Source organism: Haliotis rufescens, unplaced genomic scaffold (genome assembly GCF_023055435.1).
Source record: "Haliotis rufescens isolate VD_foot unplaced genomic scaffold, xgHalRufe1.0.p SCAF_10, whole genome shotgun sequence".
Classification (NCBI taxonomy): Eukaryota; Metazoa; Mollusca; class Gastropoda; order Lepetellida; family Haliotidae; genus Haliotis; species Haliotis rufescens.
In genome coordinates, this window is record NW_025963780.1 from 16,309,157 (window position 1) to 16,327,497 (window position 18,341).

The 18,341-nt window shown below is 38.0% G+C and overlaps 1 protein-coding gene across 6 annotated transcripts in view; it reads right to left on the reverse strand.

Moving 5' to 3' along the window:
* The window catches only part of LOC124127667 (polycystic kidney disease 1-related protein-like), a 239,132-nt gene that overhangs the window by 59,272 nt on the left and 161,519 nt on the right, over positions 1 to 18,341 (reverse strand). For all 6 annotated transcript variants that reach the window (XM_048387457.1, XM_048387453.1, XM_048387467.1 and 3 more), the window contains 3 exons: positions 14,607 to 14,743; positions 13,335 to 13,464; positions 228 to 342 (listed from right to left, as the gene is read on the reverse strand). In XM_048387457.1, coding sequence (XP_048243414.1) covers positions 228 to 342; positions 13,335 to 13,464; positions 14,607 to 14,743 — 382 coding nt within the window. The remainder of the gene's footprint in view (positions 1 to 227; positions 343 to 13,334; positions 13,465 to 14,606; positions 14,744 to 18,341) is intronic.

The window sequence follows — 18,341 nt, forward strand, 5'->3', positions numbered from 1 at the left end:
TCCTACGCAGGACCTCCGAACAGATTCTCTACAATAGCGAGTGAAAGAGAGCAAGCACTGTCAATAAGCTTGAGTGATACGGGCGATCCGCGTACCATTGTGGTGCACAACAGCTAGTAATAAGCCTGAATAATTCACCTGTGAGAGAGTGCCGCTATCCACTGCCTCACTCCTCTCTTTCAACAGCAAGCACACGCTTAAACACTGCCTGTACAATAGCTACTCACTGTTGGGAATCGACTCTATCTCCGATCCTTGAATCCTTCGGACGGACAACGACCGGACTAAAGCAGTAAGAGGTCCTGGCTCCAAAGTTATCCCGGATCGAAACAGAGAGGAGTACTGCAATTGGACGAAATGGTTAAGGTCAATATTTGCTGAAGAAAAATCCATATTCAACAACGTTCGGTGAACATTCTCCACATAGGCAGATTCGGCCAGCCGGACCAATGCAGGCCACTGGCCATAGGCAGGCTTGGCTCACGAACGCTGAAAAAACATGGCTCAGCTACCGTGTTTACTTACTTCAGTCAGTCAATTTCATTCCCTATTGATTGAGACTCGACCCCAAGATTTGAATCTCATTGGAGAGCTGGGTAAACGGGCCTCAGCAGATGGTGGGATAAGACTCTCCCACACCATGGCTGTAATTGCTGTGTTTCATGCTGGTCGAAACATTGCCACATCATGTACTCAGATCATAGATCTATAACATATTAATCACTTTTTTTTCTCCACATCATTGACTTGCCACAAAATTGTTTCATATTATGTTTTGTGCACAATATTTGCCAATAGGGTGACCCTGTTCTGGGTTGTGACTCTCATCTTGTAACAAACGCGTTTGCAGCAACACAACTATTGCAGTGACAGAAACTGTGCCTCCAGTCTTTACTGAGATGATAAATATATGACTGCATGCAAAGTTTAGGCCAATTATGTTAGTGAAAGAATTAATTACAAATCAGCAGTGCCTTAGTTTAAATTAGGGTGTTAATAATTCATTGGCAAAGGTCTAGTGGGTTTAGACTTGCTGACTTTGACAGAGCTCATTTGGAACATCATACTTGATATTATGTGACTGAGATTCGATCCCATAAGATTTGAATCTCACTGAATAACTGGGACTCCACACACCAGATCATACAGTTTTCACTGACACCTATAGTCACAGTGTGTTTAGCAATTCACACAAGGCAAGATATCATCTGCCCTGTAAATCCTTCTTCAAAGGAACACACAGTTACACAATTACATGGTCTGAAGATAGCTAATGGGTCTTATATTGACACAGATGTCTGATTTAAGATTAAGAGTATTGTAATTTTTCTAAAATAGGTCATAAAGGGCTATAACTCACCCTGTTAACCAAAGGTCATATAGGGCTGTAACTCACCCCGCCAATGATAGGTCACATAGGGCTATAACTGACTATGTAAATGATAGGTCATAAATGGCTATAAATCCCCCCGTTAATAGTTTGGCACAAAAGTATCATTGGTAAGAATCATTTTTAAAATTATAATTTGACCACATGTGGATAAAAACATTCGTCCATAAGAAAACTTCAAAATTTCTTCACATCAGAGTTCTAATTTGAGAGCAAATGGATAAGAATTTATTCCACTGATGACGTCATATAGATCTAGGACATTATGCAACAAAAGTTACAATGCAGTGACATCACAATTACAAGAAGGTTGCATTCATATTTGACACATCCAATCTGCAACTAGTTGTAAATGAGGAATTAATTTACTGTCTGATAACTAGCACAGTATCTCGGACAATTTGACCTTGCTTCACAGATTCTCTTTCTTTCTTTCTCTGCACTCAGCAATATTCCGGCTATATGATGACGGTCTGTAAATAATCGAGTCTGGACCAGACAATCCAGTGATTGACACCATGAGCATCGATCCACACAATTGGGATCGATGACATGCATCAACCAAGTCAGCGAGCCTGACCACCGGATCCCGTTAGTTGCCTTTTATGGCAAGCATGGGTTGCTGAAGAGCTATTCTACCCCGGATCTTCACGGGTCCATTCATAATGGAACTTTATTACCATCAATACATTCAACTGACATCTACAGTTGCATAGACCCTCCTCTAATATTTGACCTCCTCTATCTGGGCAGCACTACAGAATATATTCCACGCCATTCATCACCATTCAGTGAAACAAACTATTTTTTGAACTATTAAAATGATGGAAGAGAATTAATGTTGTGTAATCATTGTCGTATCAAGTCTTTGAATGGCATTTAGAAATCAAAATAAGGTAAAATGACATTAATACACTTATTTCAACAATGTGCATTCTCAAGTTATCCTGAAACCAACAACAATTGCAGGATATCCTTCAGGGGTCACACTGACTAGTTATGCAAATAGTTTAGAATAGGATGTTAAAAGTGAATCCTATATTTATATTTAATCCTTAAAAGAGATTTTGTAAAAATATTTTCATTAAGGGAAATGAAACTGAAACATACTCAAACAAATCTGAAATGGATCCCATGTGACTAGTGTGCACACAAATATACTTCAACTTGTAGCCTACCTACCTACTTCTTTGTAATACCAAACACTGCAGAAAATCTGCTGTCATTCAATATTTCCAACTTTATTTTAAGCGGTGTTCCGTAAATTCTCTTCATAACAAAAGCATTCAATTCAGGACATCTATAACTGCAAATCCAACCCACATCCTTCTCACATTAAATCATACCTTTGCTAACTGACATTTTACTAATAGATGTTGATACTATTTTCTAATTGTTCTGCCATCTTTTCATGCAAATTTAAATGTTTTTTAATTCAAAAGCAGCACTAAGAGAGCATTTCAACCTCTTAAACTCTCCAACCATCTAAATGATTCAGGAGAAATTTACACGATTTTAAACTGAAAGGGGGCTGTAGGGTGCCCTAGTGGTAAAATTCCCGGGTTCAATTCTCAACATGGGTACAATGCGCGAAGCATGTATCTGGTGGTCCCTGCTGTAAAATTGTTGCAATATTGCTAAATATGGTGTAAAACAATATTTTTCCTTCAGTGATGTCATGATTCACCGGTACATTGTTGCAGCAGAACACTTTGCATGGTACGATACCCGATACACTTAATTTGGCATTGATTCACATTTAACCCATTATATCGATGTTCATTTGATCTCCAATTGATATCAATAGTACAGACTAGCAAGTACCGGTACAAACTATTTTCAAATTCCTCATAAATGTTTTTGGTTGTCTTTTGGATACGAAATTGTCCCGATAACAAGGCTGACCAGCTTTTCCTTGCCGCCTGTCATAATAAAGTATGTAAACTTGTTTGTTTCTAGCTATTTTCTCATACAGAATAGTTGACTTGACTCAGTGTCATGGCGATGGATATTAGTCATTTGTCAGCTGTTCTTCTTTACCTTTATAAGCAAGTCTATGGACACGATTCTCAGTCTAATGACTGGGTTTTCCGCACAAAATGTTGTATATGCAGTATCGAGATACATATCGTATCGTGGCTTCTGTATCAAGATATGTATCATACCGTGTGACGCCTGTATCATGACATCCCTACCTTCACTCACTTACACTGAAAGTAATACCTTTAATTTTCCGAAGTCCAAAAAAATGCAGAACCATATCCCACCATCCCCCAGAGTGAACGCAAACCTGATAACTTCCTTGCCATTTCTTTAAATAAGTTACTCCTATAGCAATATTGATTAAAATGTTAGTAAAATCAATTGAACAATTCAAAGTTGTCTTGTAGTGTGACTGAATTGCAGACAGTGTATTCAACTTGTAGATCAACAATGCTCCCAATAGTTTCCAAGTCTGCCATCTCTAGTCCAGGTCAGTTGGAAATGAAAGTAAACATTCCTATGTACCGTAATACTTTCCTTCATCAGTAGAATACATTCCCACAAAATAAGTCTTTGTACCCAAAGTGCAATTTGGTGCAGGAACACATAATACAATATTTCATTTTGCTTAATTAAACAGTCAATTTTGGAAATAAATGTCGTTCAATACCAAAGCTATGGGTGATCAATGATCTGACAAAATGAGAAGAGCTCACTCAATATTCCTCCAGGCATGGCGGCGGTTGTGCAACAGGGTCTGTGAACAACTAACATGTGCACACGTATCAAATAGGACTCGGATAAAATCTCACCATACTCAACACACTGAGCAACTCCATATCTAAGAGTCTCCTTGGAATTGAAATCGTTTCTGACATAAATGTGGATCGTCGAATAACTGGGGTATAAAAGAATATTTCTCTTACACTGATGTTAATGTAATGGACAGTGGAGGTCTGCCAGGCATCTCAGACTTTTTAAAGAAAAAGTACTTGGGTCAATTTCATAATGAATATTTATGATTTCTAAGTCTCTGTCAAGTGTTGTGACCGTTCTTTTTGTGATGGGATATCTTATTACTGTACATTGAGAACACAGGGAGAGGGGGAAATTGCCCAAAGCATAAAATTACCCAACTGGATGGCAGATCGATCCGTTACGAATTGCCAGTGCAGCCATGGTGTTCAATCAATAATCAAGGGCATTACACTTACATAACTCACGACAAAAGATGTTATTTGCAAGTAGATTATCTGGCTTGCATTCCAAAACTACCACTTCAAGCCCTGTCTGTAGGTAAGTAAATACTCTCGCTATTATTATACTTGACTTGAAAAAATATGAAAATAAAGTTTTACACATTGCTGATAAAAGTACATGAAATACACAACAAGGTGATAGGTGAATTGATAACAAATCAACAATTCTTATCACATGCATTAATGTGTGATAATATATCAAGATGAGTCAGTAACTATGTTTTTACATCAATTTTAGCAAAAATCCAGCAATATGACGATGGGGGACACCAGAAATGGGCTTCACAAAATTGTATGCATGTAGCTAATCAAACACAGACAAGCAATCAAAATTAAGATGAAGGAATTTGTTTTACTTAGAATATATATATCCTTCCTAAACCTCTAGCTACCTGCTGTGGACACATAACATTTTTTCAAATCTTCATCAACCTGCAAACTCATCAATTTTGGATGGTTTCCTTGGAAACCAAACAAAGAAAGCAATCTGTTTGTAGCAGAATCTATACCAGTACTTGACATAGCTTTGCAGCTTTCCAAACTCCTATAAACATTTTTTTATTTTTAAAAGAAAGATTTATTTTCCACTAAATGTTGAAATATCATTAACAGTATTTAACTTGAAGCTAAGACCTTGACATTTTGGTTATTCTGTCAGAAAGGATGGACTAACTGTTGATTTCTCATGTGTCAGTTTCTGAGATCCATGACACAGCAAACACAGTTATCTGTTAATTATCTGACCCTGTGGTCTTCCAACACCACACAAGCAGCATAAGTCAACACCCAAATGTTTTGACAAAGACTTTTCCGTATATATTTGTCCTAATTTGTGTGAGCATGTGTGAGAGTGTGGACAACTATAGTACAGCGAAATGACTATTTTTATCTTCCAGCCTCCCTCCCAAGCTGCCGTAGTCATAACACACAACTTGATTACACACTGCAACTACACAAATAAACTAATTAAACAATTACGATAACCAGTGTTGATTGTTAGAAACATACCTGTTATGTACAACTTCAGCTAGACGCTATCTGCCTGTAATTGCTTGGTCATAAACTGAAAACACTCATTGTTCAACCAGCCATTACAAACCTATTTCCTCCCAACAAGGCAATTATTATAAGGAAATAGAAATCAGAGATGAGATTGCATTTAGGAACAATGCTTCACTTTTATAAGCTCACATTGTTCCGTGTCATACATACAAATCTAAACACGTTTCTCCCTTTTCTTTAGCAATTTAAATAGTTCCCTCATACTAATAAATTATCACTCGATGTGTTTGTACTAATAATTCTATTTTAGTTGACAACATATTTGTTTTCCATCAAGAGGTGGTATTCCCTGCAGTGAAAGACAGCAACTGGGATATGCACAAATGGTAAAGTGCCTCTCTGTTCCAGTGATGGAGACTCACAAAGAAATCAATGTCGTTCACACGATGACGAGTGTTTGAAAAACATTCAGACGCACCCTGATAAGGATGAGCGGCTCATCGAGTGTATTAATTTGTTCCAAATAACATCTAAGATGGAATATTAATAAGTTTACGAGAAATTCCTCTATAAACCTATCATGCAGGATTCGGCAGCCATACAAGCAACAATCCGCGAGGTTCAGACGGAGTGTGGGAAGAAGACTTTGAAGTTACCCCACAAGTGTCAATGTACCTTGCAACATTGATCCCCGACGACGGCAATTTCCTTACAGCAATCTTATGTATGTTCGATCAAACCATCCGAAAATGATGGCGACCCAAAACATGAGGAGTCTATTTTAGATGGAGATACGCCTGAAATAAAACGGAGCCTCGTGAATAATGCACGCCGGTCGCCTGGCGGGTACACCAAACACGGCATTAAAGAGATATCAACGAGTCTATGTTTAAAGTGATGTAGTCGTGATATTCACATGCTATCTCAAATATGCAGATTTCTCGATGGAGGCTGGTGGATTCGGAGTCAGTACTGAGTTTGAGTCAATTCCAACATGAGAGTGTAATCCCCTGCTAAACTGGTTGACGCTCTATGATGTCGTTAGGCTGTTTTAAAAGGCATCAGTCTAACTCTCGCTGTAGAACAAACCAGAAAGAAATCATCTATGAAAGATGCTAATTTTGAAAATAATAACCCATAAGTGTTATACTCCAAACATGCAACATATGTTATGTAAGAGGAAATGCTTGCAAACCTTGACAGTGATTCCCTTGTGGTAAAAAATATCTTTCTGACCAAATCCTAACTGGGACATTGCTTGAAAGAAGCTCTTTTTTTATGGTAAACTCATCTCATTACAATACACATACTCCCTCATGACATTTTGGAACCCTGCACATTATTCAGCCCAATGTTTAATCTAACGTTTTGCCAAGATTTTGTTGATGATCACCAAACCCTACAATGTTTTCTTATTAAGAAACTGTGGCTGTCAGGATTGGTTGTGAATAAGGATTACAAATACTGGATCTGTAAACTCCAGTATGCATATCTCCAAAGTAGCCCAGTAAATGTTTATCACCTTCCATCTAAGTACTTTGAATCCGCTGCAAGCTATGTTATCTCAACAAATTATTGAGTGAATTCATGGGGTTTTTGCACTATGTAGCAGCCATGAGTAATTTCAATGCTTGGGATTCAAGCCCGGGATCATCAAAAGTTGGATGCCTTGTCCTCATGACCAACGCCATCTGTGGGCAGACTGCACCCTGCCACACTATCTTCATGACAGAGTACACAATAGTAATGGTCAACCACTGGTGATCAATGTCCATTTGTTGTAATATGACAATCAGCCAGGTAACCCACTTAAATCCCATTCACCCTCTGAAGCCATCATGTCTGCTGCCTCTTATTATTTTTGTTGTCCCCAAAGATTATTCTACAAATAAGATAAATCTGCCAAGTTGTTTCTTCCCCTGGTTGTGTTCATCTCCTGCTCCTGTTGCCATAGTAACAATGTGACTCTTGTACCGCCCGTACACATATTTTTTAAATCCAGCATACTATATATTAGTTGTAAGACCTAAAATGCAGTATGAACATCAAACAATTTTCAACAAGATTTATTGTTACAACCAAGAAATAAAATAATTATGTCTGTCATGAATTCTACATTCTAAACTTTTATTTACAAGAAACATGTATACGTCACTTTGCAGAAATTCAAGGCTTTTCAGGCTATTTTGTTTATTTTCAAGGCTTTTTAAGGTTGACACTAATAGTAAAGGCTTTTCAGGGGGGACCATAAAGTTCAAGACCTTTTCAAGAGGTGCTCTCCTAGTGACTGCTGACTTTACCACCATTCACTCATGTTAGAGTAAAAAAGATGCACCGATCACTGAAGTTTATTCTGTAGACTAGGATGTCAGTTGCGAGTGTCATGACACTCCAGCTGTGAAGTCATCCTATAATGCAACAAAATCAGCCATTTAAACTGAAGCTGAGCCTGAATGGAGCAGACCTCCAATCTCCAGCTATTGGACCAGAAATATTCTTTGCACCCACACCACAAATGCCATTAATGTTCAAATCCCACGACCATTTTCTCACACGTTGCCGCTCTCCCTCAACCTAGTGTCGGAAGGTCATACATGTTTTAAGATGTAACAGCCAAATGATTACCTGGTGTACGAGGCGCCAGACAAACTGGGTCCGAAGGCATCAATTCAGTGATAAAAGGGCAGTCTAATCACTGAGCATGATGTAAAACTAATCAATTGTTCCCTCTCCATGCCTCGACGAACCTCACAGAGGCCATACTTGACTCAACTAGAAAATGTCTATTCAATATACCTCGATGAAGATCCAAGTTAACATTGGTTGAACATGGTACAGTGATATAACCCGGGTACATAATGTTCGTATTTGTCTCAGGAGATGGGATATCATCTTTGAAGTCAATGTCGTTCGGTGGAGGCCATCCTGTTGAAAGCATCCAAACTTTGAAGTGCTCATGATAATGACTTGACTAGCTATAGCATTAATTGGGATAAAAACCAGCAGTTTCATAATTAAATTTGAGTGAGGGGGTTGGGTTTAGCCCTGCTTTGAACAGTATTCCTCTTGTCATGGGTGTGGCAACTTAATGTACATGGAAGTATGGAGATGGAAATTAATAACATTGATAAAACCCATGAGCAGGGTAAGGTACCAAGTAACAATGTGTCATAATTGGAGAGAATTAGGGATTCAAACCCAACATCATCAGATCATGGCATAACTAAGAGAGGCAACTCCTCAAGTCAATATCAACAATGTTAAAACAAATTTCATCCGGTACCATTATCCTTTTGCTTTCAAAACTTGATCTGTCATCTTTCAAACACTATAAACACTGCCCCAATGGGAGTGAGGGAGTGAGTGAGTTGTGTTTAAAGCCACTTTTAACAGTATTCCAGTTATATCGTGGCGTGTCAGCTTAATGTGGGAGGAAAGCCCAAAGTGATGCAGGTCTCAGACGTTTACCACTTTGGTGAAAACCCACGAGCACAGGTATGGTGCTGACAAACCTAGAAACACAATGTGTCATAATTGGAGAGAATTAGGGATTCAAACCCAACATCATCAGATCATGGCATAACTAAGAGAGGCAACTCCTCAAGTCAATATCAACAATGTTAAAACAAATTTCATCCGGTACCATTATCCTTTTGCTTTCAAAACTTGATCTGTCATCTTTCAAACACTATAAACACTGCCCCAATGGGAGTGAGGGAGTGAGTGAGTTGTGTTTAAAGCCGCTTTTAACAGTATTCCAGTTATATCGTGGCGTGTCAGCTTAATGTGGGAGGAAAGCCCAAAGTGATGCAGGTCTCAGACGTTTACCACTTTGGTGAAAACCCACGAGCACAGGTATGGTGCTGACAAACCTAGAAACATATTTAGGGCAAATCAGGATTCGAACCCACGATCATAGGTTTCTGGCGTGCCCAAGGGACGCAACTCTGCACAGCGAATCGCAGCACCTGAGATGACTGGGCAACCTGTGTTCCCCTTGCCCAAATGGAGTCTCAGGGATGAACAGGTCCCCAGTCCCGTTTGACAATAATATCGTCCTCCTGAGACATGGATCGATGCTTACACCATTCACAACTGGTTTCATTGGTCCAGGCTGTTAATAGCAAAGCTGTGGTAGTGTTTATTACTGCATTATCCAAAATCATTCACACACTCTATAACTGTCATTGATCACATACTGTGCATGGTACTAAAACAGCCAGTTAAAATCTCAAATGAAAATGTATTCATTGAACTGTTGTGCAAAATTTCTTGAATTTAGTGATAAATTTTGAACTCATTTATTTATTATTAAAGTAAGGTATTTATTTCATTTCATTTATTATTGACAGAACAACAGTCATATCATACTCTATTTCTTGCCTGTATTCTAAAAGGGTTTTACAAACACAGTTTAACATTTTGCTGTACTAGCAAAATTACAGACCTACAAAACCCTAATGACCAAAGAATGTGATTCCACATCTATTCCACTTCAAAGTCAGCGGAGACCTTCAAGTAAAACCACTGCAGTGCCAATAGTTGAACCAAAACCAATTTGTTTTACTAATTAATTACTGTTTGTTTTTGAAGAATGATATCCACACCCATATCAAGACAAGAGCACACATACTTCAGTGACCTGTGTAAATTCTGCTTGATCAATGAATGGTTAATTATTGATGAAATCAGTCTCCATCGCTCTCTGAACACTCAGTGGAAATCAGGGTTCATGGCTGCTGCCATCCCCGTGTAGCATGCATCATACACTGTGGTCCTGATGGGAGAGTGCAAAACCACTCAAAAAGTCTAACGTGAGCGTAAGAATGGTCTAGGTTTCATCATAAATGTTTGACATGAAACAAAGAAAATAATGCAATGGTTATAATACAAACTTTCTGCATATTTAAAAAGCTGACAGCCAAGAAGTAACCCAAAATAGCTTTGTTCTTGGTCAAACTAGGCATTTTATACTGCATTGTGATTAATAATGTAGAGACGATAGGTGAAGCTGTTTGGCAAAACATTAATTCTATAAAAAAAGGGAAGACGAATAAAGAAACCATGAGTGTGTTCAACACTGACTGACTGAATAAGACTTCAGAACCAGTTTCCATTGGTTTATGGACTACATGAAACTACAGAGTGATGGCTCTCAATCTTACTGCCTGTTTTCTATAATGACCACCCCTCAAGAATACAATATGTCAGCCATCAAGACAACCTAACCATCAGTGTAAACAGCTATTATCAAACACTAAAATCTACGAAAGCACTCAAACACTGTCACTGTTAGTTTCAGTTTTATTAGAAAATGTCCATGTGCTTTTTAGGTCTCATTTTCCTGTTCACAGTACCATATCCACAACTGGGGACATTTCTAAACAGCAACACTTTGGTGTAAAGGTCTTTTCAGTGACAATGTGTTGAGAACAAACTAGCCAATGCATGTAGCTGAAAGTTAAATTGTACAATCTGTTCCTCCGAAGAATGTTTGACAGTTATGTGTAATAATGCACACACCCTTCTAGCAGATTCCGTATTTTTGAATATTTTTTCAAATATTATGCGCAGAAAAAAATTACACAGTACCCCTTCAGCGAAGTGATATGTTTAGTGAATGCGGAGGAATATATATATATCTATAATTAGTGAATGTGGAGGAATCAATATAATTTAGTATTTACGAAGAAATCAACTATTTTTACAAATAATAAATGTAAGAGAATCAATATATTTAGTGAATGTAGAGGAATATAGTAAATGTGGAGGAATCAATATAGTCATTGAATATGAAGAAATTATTTTAATTTGTGAATGTGGAGAAATCAACATAGTTTGTGAATGTGGAGAAATCAACACAGTTTGTGAATGTGGAGAAATCAACATAGTTTGTGAATGTGGAGAAATCAACACAGTTTGTGAATGTGGAGAAATCAACACAGTTTGTGAATGTGGAGAAATCAACACAGTTTGTGAATGTGGAGAAATCAACACAGTTTGTGAATGTGGAGAAATCAACACAGTTTGTGAATATGGAGAAATCAACATAGTTTGTGAATGTGGAGAAATCAACATAGTTTGTGAATGTGGAGAAATCAACACAGTTTGTGAATGTGGAGAAATCAACATAGTTTGTGAATGTGGAGAAATCAACACAGTTTGTGAATGTGGAGAAATCAACACAGTTTGTGAATGTGGAGAAATCAACATAGTTTGTGAATGTGGAGAAATCAACACAGTTTGTGAATGTGGAGAAATCAACACAGTTTGTGAATGTGGAGAAATCAACACAGTTTGTGAATGTGGAGAAATCAATATAGTGATAATAAACTTGGTCAGTACAAATTTGTACTGTTGTAAATGCTGTTGTCCCCAGTACTTCAGTTAGTTTGTGTTATATGAGAGGTAAGATCACAGTAAAACAGGTTACATCTTCTCCACTAGGACCACTAGGACGGACCACCAAGCCCCAATCTGAACCATCAAACAAAGATTTCTGGCATCACTCGGGGATGCTACTCTGCACAGAGAATTGCAGCTTGTTTGACGACTAGGCCACATGGGCCCTCAATTTACCTTGAAGGTACACATACATGTTGCAGAAACTTCATTCCCCGTGTTTCATCTCAGTAAACCCTGAACGAAACTATGGCAACTAATAGTACAGCAATTTACTTGACAATAGAAGACCAATGTTCACATCAGTCTTTCAATACAATTTGCAACACGATACATATATCAAAGATAATTTCATCTCAACCCCACCTAACATGAAAACACATAATCACATTTGGTGATGGGGAAATTAATCATAACAGTCTGTATGTAATAATTTGATGAAGACAGTGCAGAGGACTGATTGCCTAATCAATACTCTCTACATCTGTCCTGACTTTCACTTATAAAAACAGACATTTTTCTTCTTTAAATTTTGATGTGAATGTGTGACCTATGGTCTTCAAACTTTAAAACATTGCCAACAAGTCAGAGTCAGAAATGTAATTTAATGCTTTGATAAAGAAATAACATGATTTAAATAGGTTGCTTCTGATGCACGGGCAACAGTTTTCGAGAGTGAGGCTGAATATGTAAAGGTGAACAGGGTTTAACATAGCGTTATTGGGTTATAGCGTGATAGATTCTTGGCCTTTCCTACAGACATGCATGCACATGTGTGTGGCTGCTTGTACATGTCGGCACTTGCGCCAGTATTATCCACTCAGACACTCAGATACCATGCCTTAGTTTAACACTGATACCCCACTCAGACACAGCATACTGCCTCTGAACCGACCAGTCCTTGTTTTATTCCCTTAATGACAAGCATCATACGGCGTAACAACAAGTACCATCTGTTATTGTCTCTTGGTATGACATGGCCCAGGGGACTGAAGCCCTGACCTTCCACTCTTCAGTCGACTAGACCACAGAGGCAGTCTTCAATATGAGAAGACTAGAAAACAAAGTCATCATTCCCAGAAAGGCAGCATACATTCCATGGCCTTGCATGCAATCATGAAATAAGCATGACATAAAAAAGTAATTTTTTCAAATGGATATGATTAATGGCATCTAAATGAGTCTCCCACTGACTGCCGGAGCCCATCCTGCTGCCTGAGCTGGTGTGAAGTGACTCATGTCATGACATCCTGGGATGTAAGTAATTACTTCAGACCAGAAGCAGTGAATGGACATACCTGTGTAGTTATCGGATGGGTGTCCTGCTGGCAGATAGAAGTTGATCTCGTGACTCGCCCCTCGGTAGATGATGGACGTCCTCTGTCCCTTTCCCATGCTGTAGCCGACTTCGTAGATCAGCGGCAGGTGCTGGAATAGAAGATGATGGGGTCAGTCCTGACTAGCTAAACCACCTCTCACATCTTTGGTTGTTGTTTGATGAGTCAACACTAGTTTACTAATAGGTAATCCTGTAAATAATTGAGTTTCAACTATATCATGTAAGCCTGTAAATTATTGAGTTTCAACTATTTCATGTAAGCCTGTAAATAATTGAGTTTCAACTGTATCATGTAAGCCTGTAAATAATTGAGTTTCAACTATATCATGTAATCCTGTAAATAATCGAGTTTCAACTGTATCATGTAAACCTGTAAATAATTGAGTTTCAACTATATCAGGTAATCCTGTAAATTATTGAGTTTCAACTATATCATGTAAGCCTGTAAATAATTGAGTTTCAACTGTTTATGTAAACCTGTAAATAATTGAGTTTCAACTATATCATGTAAGCGTGTAAATAATTGAGTTTCAACTGTATCATGTAAGCCTGTAAATAATTGAGTTTCAACTGTATCATGTAAGCCTGTAAATAATTGAGTTTCAACTATATCATGTAAGCCTGTAAATAATTGAGTTTCAACTGTATCATGTAAGCCTGTAAATAATCAAGTCCGGACCTAGCACGTCAGTGACTGAGAAGCATAATGATAGTGATGACACACAATCAGCAAAGTCACAGAGTCTGGATTTCCTAACCCTAGTGTTTTCGGCTCATTTGACAGGTTTGAGGGCCAATTCTGCCTTGACATCCCCACTGGGCAAACATGCATGAGATGCAAAGAGGATTCATAAGATCCCAGCAGTTCATGAGAGGCAATGGGGTAAGGGATTGGTCGGTCAAGATGGCTGCTGAGGGTGAATAGGAAGGATTTGGATGGGAGATACCAGGGTCACATCATTACTATGGCAACAGTGGTACGAGACAAACACAACCAGACTAGCAAATAACATGGCAGATTCATAAGATGACACAGAGATTTAATCCAGGTTTACAACAACAAAAATTCTGAATTAAAGATTTCTTTAGTTCCTTTTTCGTTCCTTTTTCGTTCCAGTCAGTTTCAACAGTTTCTATAGTAATGTGTCTTTCCATAACATTAACTGAAGTGTGTTTGATGTAATGTATTTTTAGATATGGCAACAAATAAGAATCGAAATGTTTGACTAACCTCATCTTTCCATTCCAGACAGAAGACAGTGAACTGGGTGTCCATTTCGATTCCGGTCAGTGGTCGCACGGAGCATGTGCCCTTGCTGGGACTCCGATTGACATGGAAGTATACCTCAGCCCAGGACGCCTCCATACCTGCAAATAACATCATTTTAACACCTTTTACATTGTGTCAATACTGTTCCCCTCACAACATCACCAACCTTTTACATCATATCAATACTGTTCCCCTCACTTCAAACCTTTTACATCATATCAATACTGTTCCCCTCACAACATCACAGTTACATCCCCTCTCTACCCTTCAAGATATCACTACTGTTCCCTTCAAGGTGTCACTACTGTCCATCTTCAAGATGTCGAGATGCCAAAACTGTTCCCTTCAAGACGTCAAGATGTCAATACTGTTGCATCTGGCTAATTAAGGCTCCTCTAGTTTCAAAGATGCGCTTTTTACAAGGTAAATATCAAACCTCACTTTTTCCCACTGACATAATTTTCCAAAGTACTTTAGACCACTACCAACTTTCAGGGGACCAACAAACATTTAGCACTGTAAATTTATTGACATCAATGGTGACACTGACTAGCAGAATTTTTTTATAGATGCTTTCTAAACGTGAAAGTCAGCTGCCAAGCTTGTCACAAGACTATGGGCACTGATGTCAAATACTGACAATCAAACAAGCCCTACAACTATACTCTGGTATTAACAGGGAGGCGTGAAAAACTGACATCAAAGATGAGGATCAGATGGACTGCATCTCAAATATTGAATGTTCCTCGGAGAAAATGTTTGACTCTATTACAAGGGACAATCTATGAAGCAACATACGTTCTTGTGAAATATGTTCCAGCAGAAGAAATACTGACACAGGCAAGCATAGAATCGAATAATTGGCTTAATTTCCTGGGAAAACATTGTATTTTGACCGATCTTGCATTCATTTCCTTCACAATTCATCACTCCAGAGACTATCTTTCATGTTCTCACATCTCGCAATATTCTCCAGTTATCACCATGATGAGACTGCAACCTCTCCCTACACAAGTATAGTTAAGCAATACAATATCACAAAGCAGAAAGCCCTTCATATCCCTGCCTCTGCATATTGACCCAAATCAAAACAATCCCTGTGGATTTTGGCGTTGGTAGCTTGATCAATTTCGTCTACATTTCAAAGTGGTTGGATCGGAATATCCACAAATACCTCCTAATGAACAAATACCCTGTACATGTCCATTATCGCGCAAACCAGCAAAGAATTAGGATGATGTTGGATGTCAATTAATTTCTAGTTCCTGTGCCACCTCTAAATCATGTCCGCTATGCAGCGAGTCTGAGTTCAGGGCACATACTTGTCAGTCAGGCACATTCCAGAGGGCAGATTGTTGGTTTAGTCCTGTCATTAATATCGTTAATAATCAGCAATATTGTGGCCGGTATTTGCAGACAAACATCACAAGGTTCAAATTGCGATAAGAACATCCATTTCGCTGTTTCCACAGCCGATTGGGGAAGAGTCTGTGTTAAAGTTTCCCCACATAGCCATATGTTAGTGTCCAAGTATTTCACTTTCCCTCTGGGTATGAACACACAATGCCTTTGTATGTAATACTGTCTGCACAAGTTTTCTTTGTTTTTTAAAAATCATCTCTTTTCAGCACTGTTAACCTCTCAAATTTTGTCAGTTCTTTAATCACTCTTTAATCACATGTATCTTAGAAAATCAACATCAATTTTAGTATTCCTTTACAAAATCAAGGCAATCATTACAGTTTTCAAGGCCAAAAAATGTGCTTTTAAACAGATTAACATGACATATATTTTTTCAATATCAGAATGGCATAATTAACGTTGCACTCAGCAATATTTCAGCTATATGACAGCAGTCAGTAAATAATCAAATCTGAACCAGACAAGTGAGTGATTTATATTATGAGCATTGATCTACAAATTTGGATATGATGACTTGTATCAACCAAGTCAGCAATCCTGACCACCCGATCCTGTTAGTCGCCCCTTACAACAAGCATAGTCGCCCCTTACAACAAGCATAGTCGCCCCTTACAACAAGCATAGTCGCCCCTTACAACAAGCATTGGTTGCTAATTCTAACCCAGATTTTCACGGGTTGCATCATTTGTAAGTACATCCCAATATACCAGGGTTTTCAGTAGTATTTATTAATCAAGTTATTGACTGATCTCACGCAACATGGTGCCGTCATCATCGATTATCAGAAAGAAAATAGTTTTGTTTGTTTGTTGTTTAATGCTGCACCTAGCAGTATTCCAGCTATATGATGGCGGTCTGTAAATAAGCGAGCCTGGACCAGACAATCCAGTGATTGACATCATGAACATTGATTCACGCAATTGGGATCGATGACATGCAGCATGAGCCTGACCACCCGATCCCGTTAGTCGCCTCTTACGAAAGAAAATAGTAATAAAGAATGTATACTTATTTCAAAGCAGAGTTAACCACAAATGTCAAATCAAATGCCTTTTCAAGAATCTTTATCAAATTTTAAAGCCTTTTCAAGGCAGAATAAAAAATGAGAGCCTTTTAAGGCATATTGTACATATATTTATGTATCAAGTCACATTATATTAATTATTATGTTTTAATGGATTTTTTTCTTGAAAAAGAAAATAGAATAAACAATATCTTGAAAATGACCTCATCAACACAAAACTTATTTCATCTGGTTATACAGAAAGGTACAGTTCAAAATGAGGCTGGCTTGAGGAAGAGAATTCATGTATGTCAATTTCTTTATCATGAGGAACACAACATTTTGGAGTATATACTTCCTCCTTCATCAGGTGATGAAGGAGTAAGTATATACTCGAAATGTTATGTTCCTCATGATAAAGAAATTGACATCCATAAATTCTCTTCCTTATGTGTATCACTTCTAAATGCCCTCCAAAGACTGGAGGTTGACTTGGATTTATATTTCCATTTGAATTCACCTTGGCCTATAATTAATGTTACGCATAAATTCTCAAAATCCCACTTTTTTTAGAAATACTATCATGGTCACTAAGACTTCATACTATGGTATCATGGAGCACGATACCTATTGTCTGTAATGACTGAAACTGCTTTCTACTAACAATGAAGCCACATGTCTTTAGTGCACAACTTGCTATTCCAAGACACACCAAATACAGTGGAATTAGGATTCAAAATATCATTGTAAGAGGTCGGTAAACATTGCATAGCATTGCACAGCATTCATTTGGCAATGATGTCTTCATAACTCTTAGAATAGTTTGACGACTGACTTATTAAAAATGTAATTCAACATCAAGGAGTTGAAATTCATAACAATTATGATCACAAATCATAATTGTTATCATCTCAGCAAATACTGATTCTAATAATTCAACACCATAATATCCCACAGAGAGCAACAAAATGTTCACAGGAGACTCCTCTGTGAAAGTATTACAAATTAACCAAAAACTGTCGGATAAAAAGTGGGAAAATCCTATCAGATAATCTCAATCTAATGTCCACATCTTTTCAAGCAGAAATGCCGATATTGACAAAGCTGGCCCTGATATTGACACACAGTGGCAATTGTCCCCGTGATGGCCAGCACTGATTAGGTTACCAAAGGTGTAAATGTCTAAACATAGAACTAATGACTGAACCACTTCATTTCCTGCAGCTGCTTGGCAAACACAGGAATTAAGACAATTTTGACCCAAGATACAC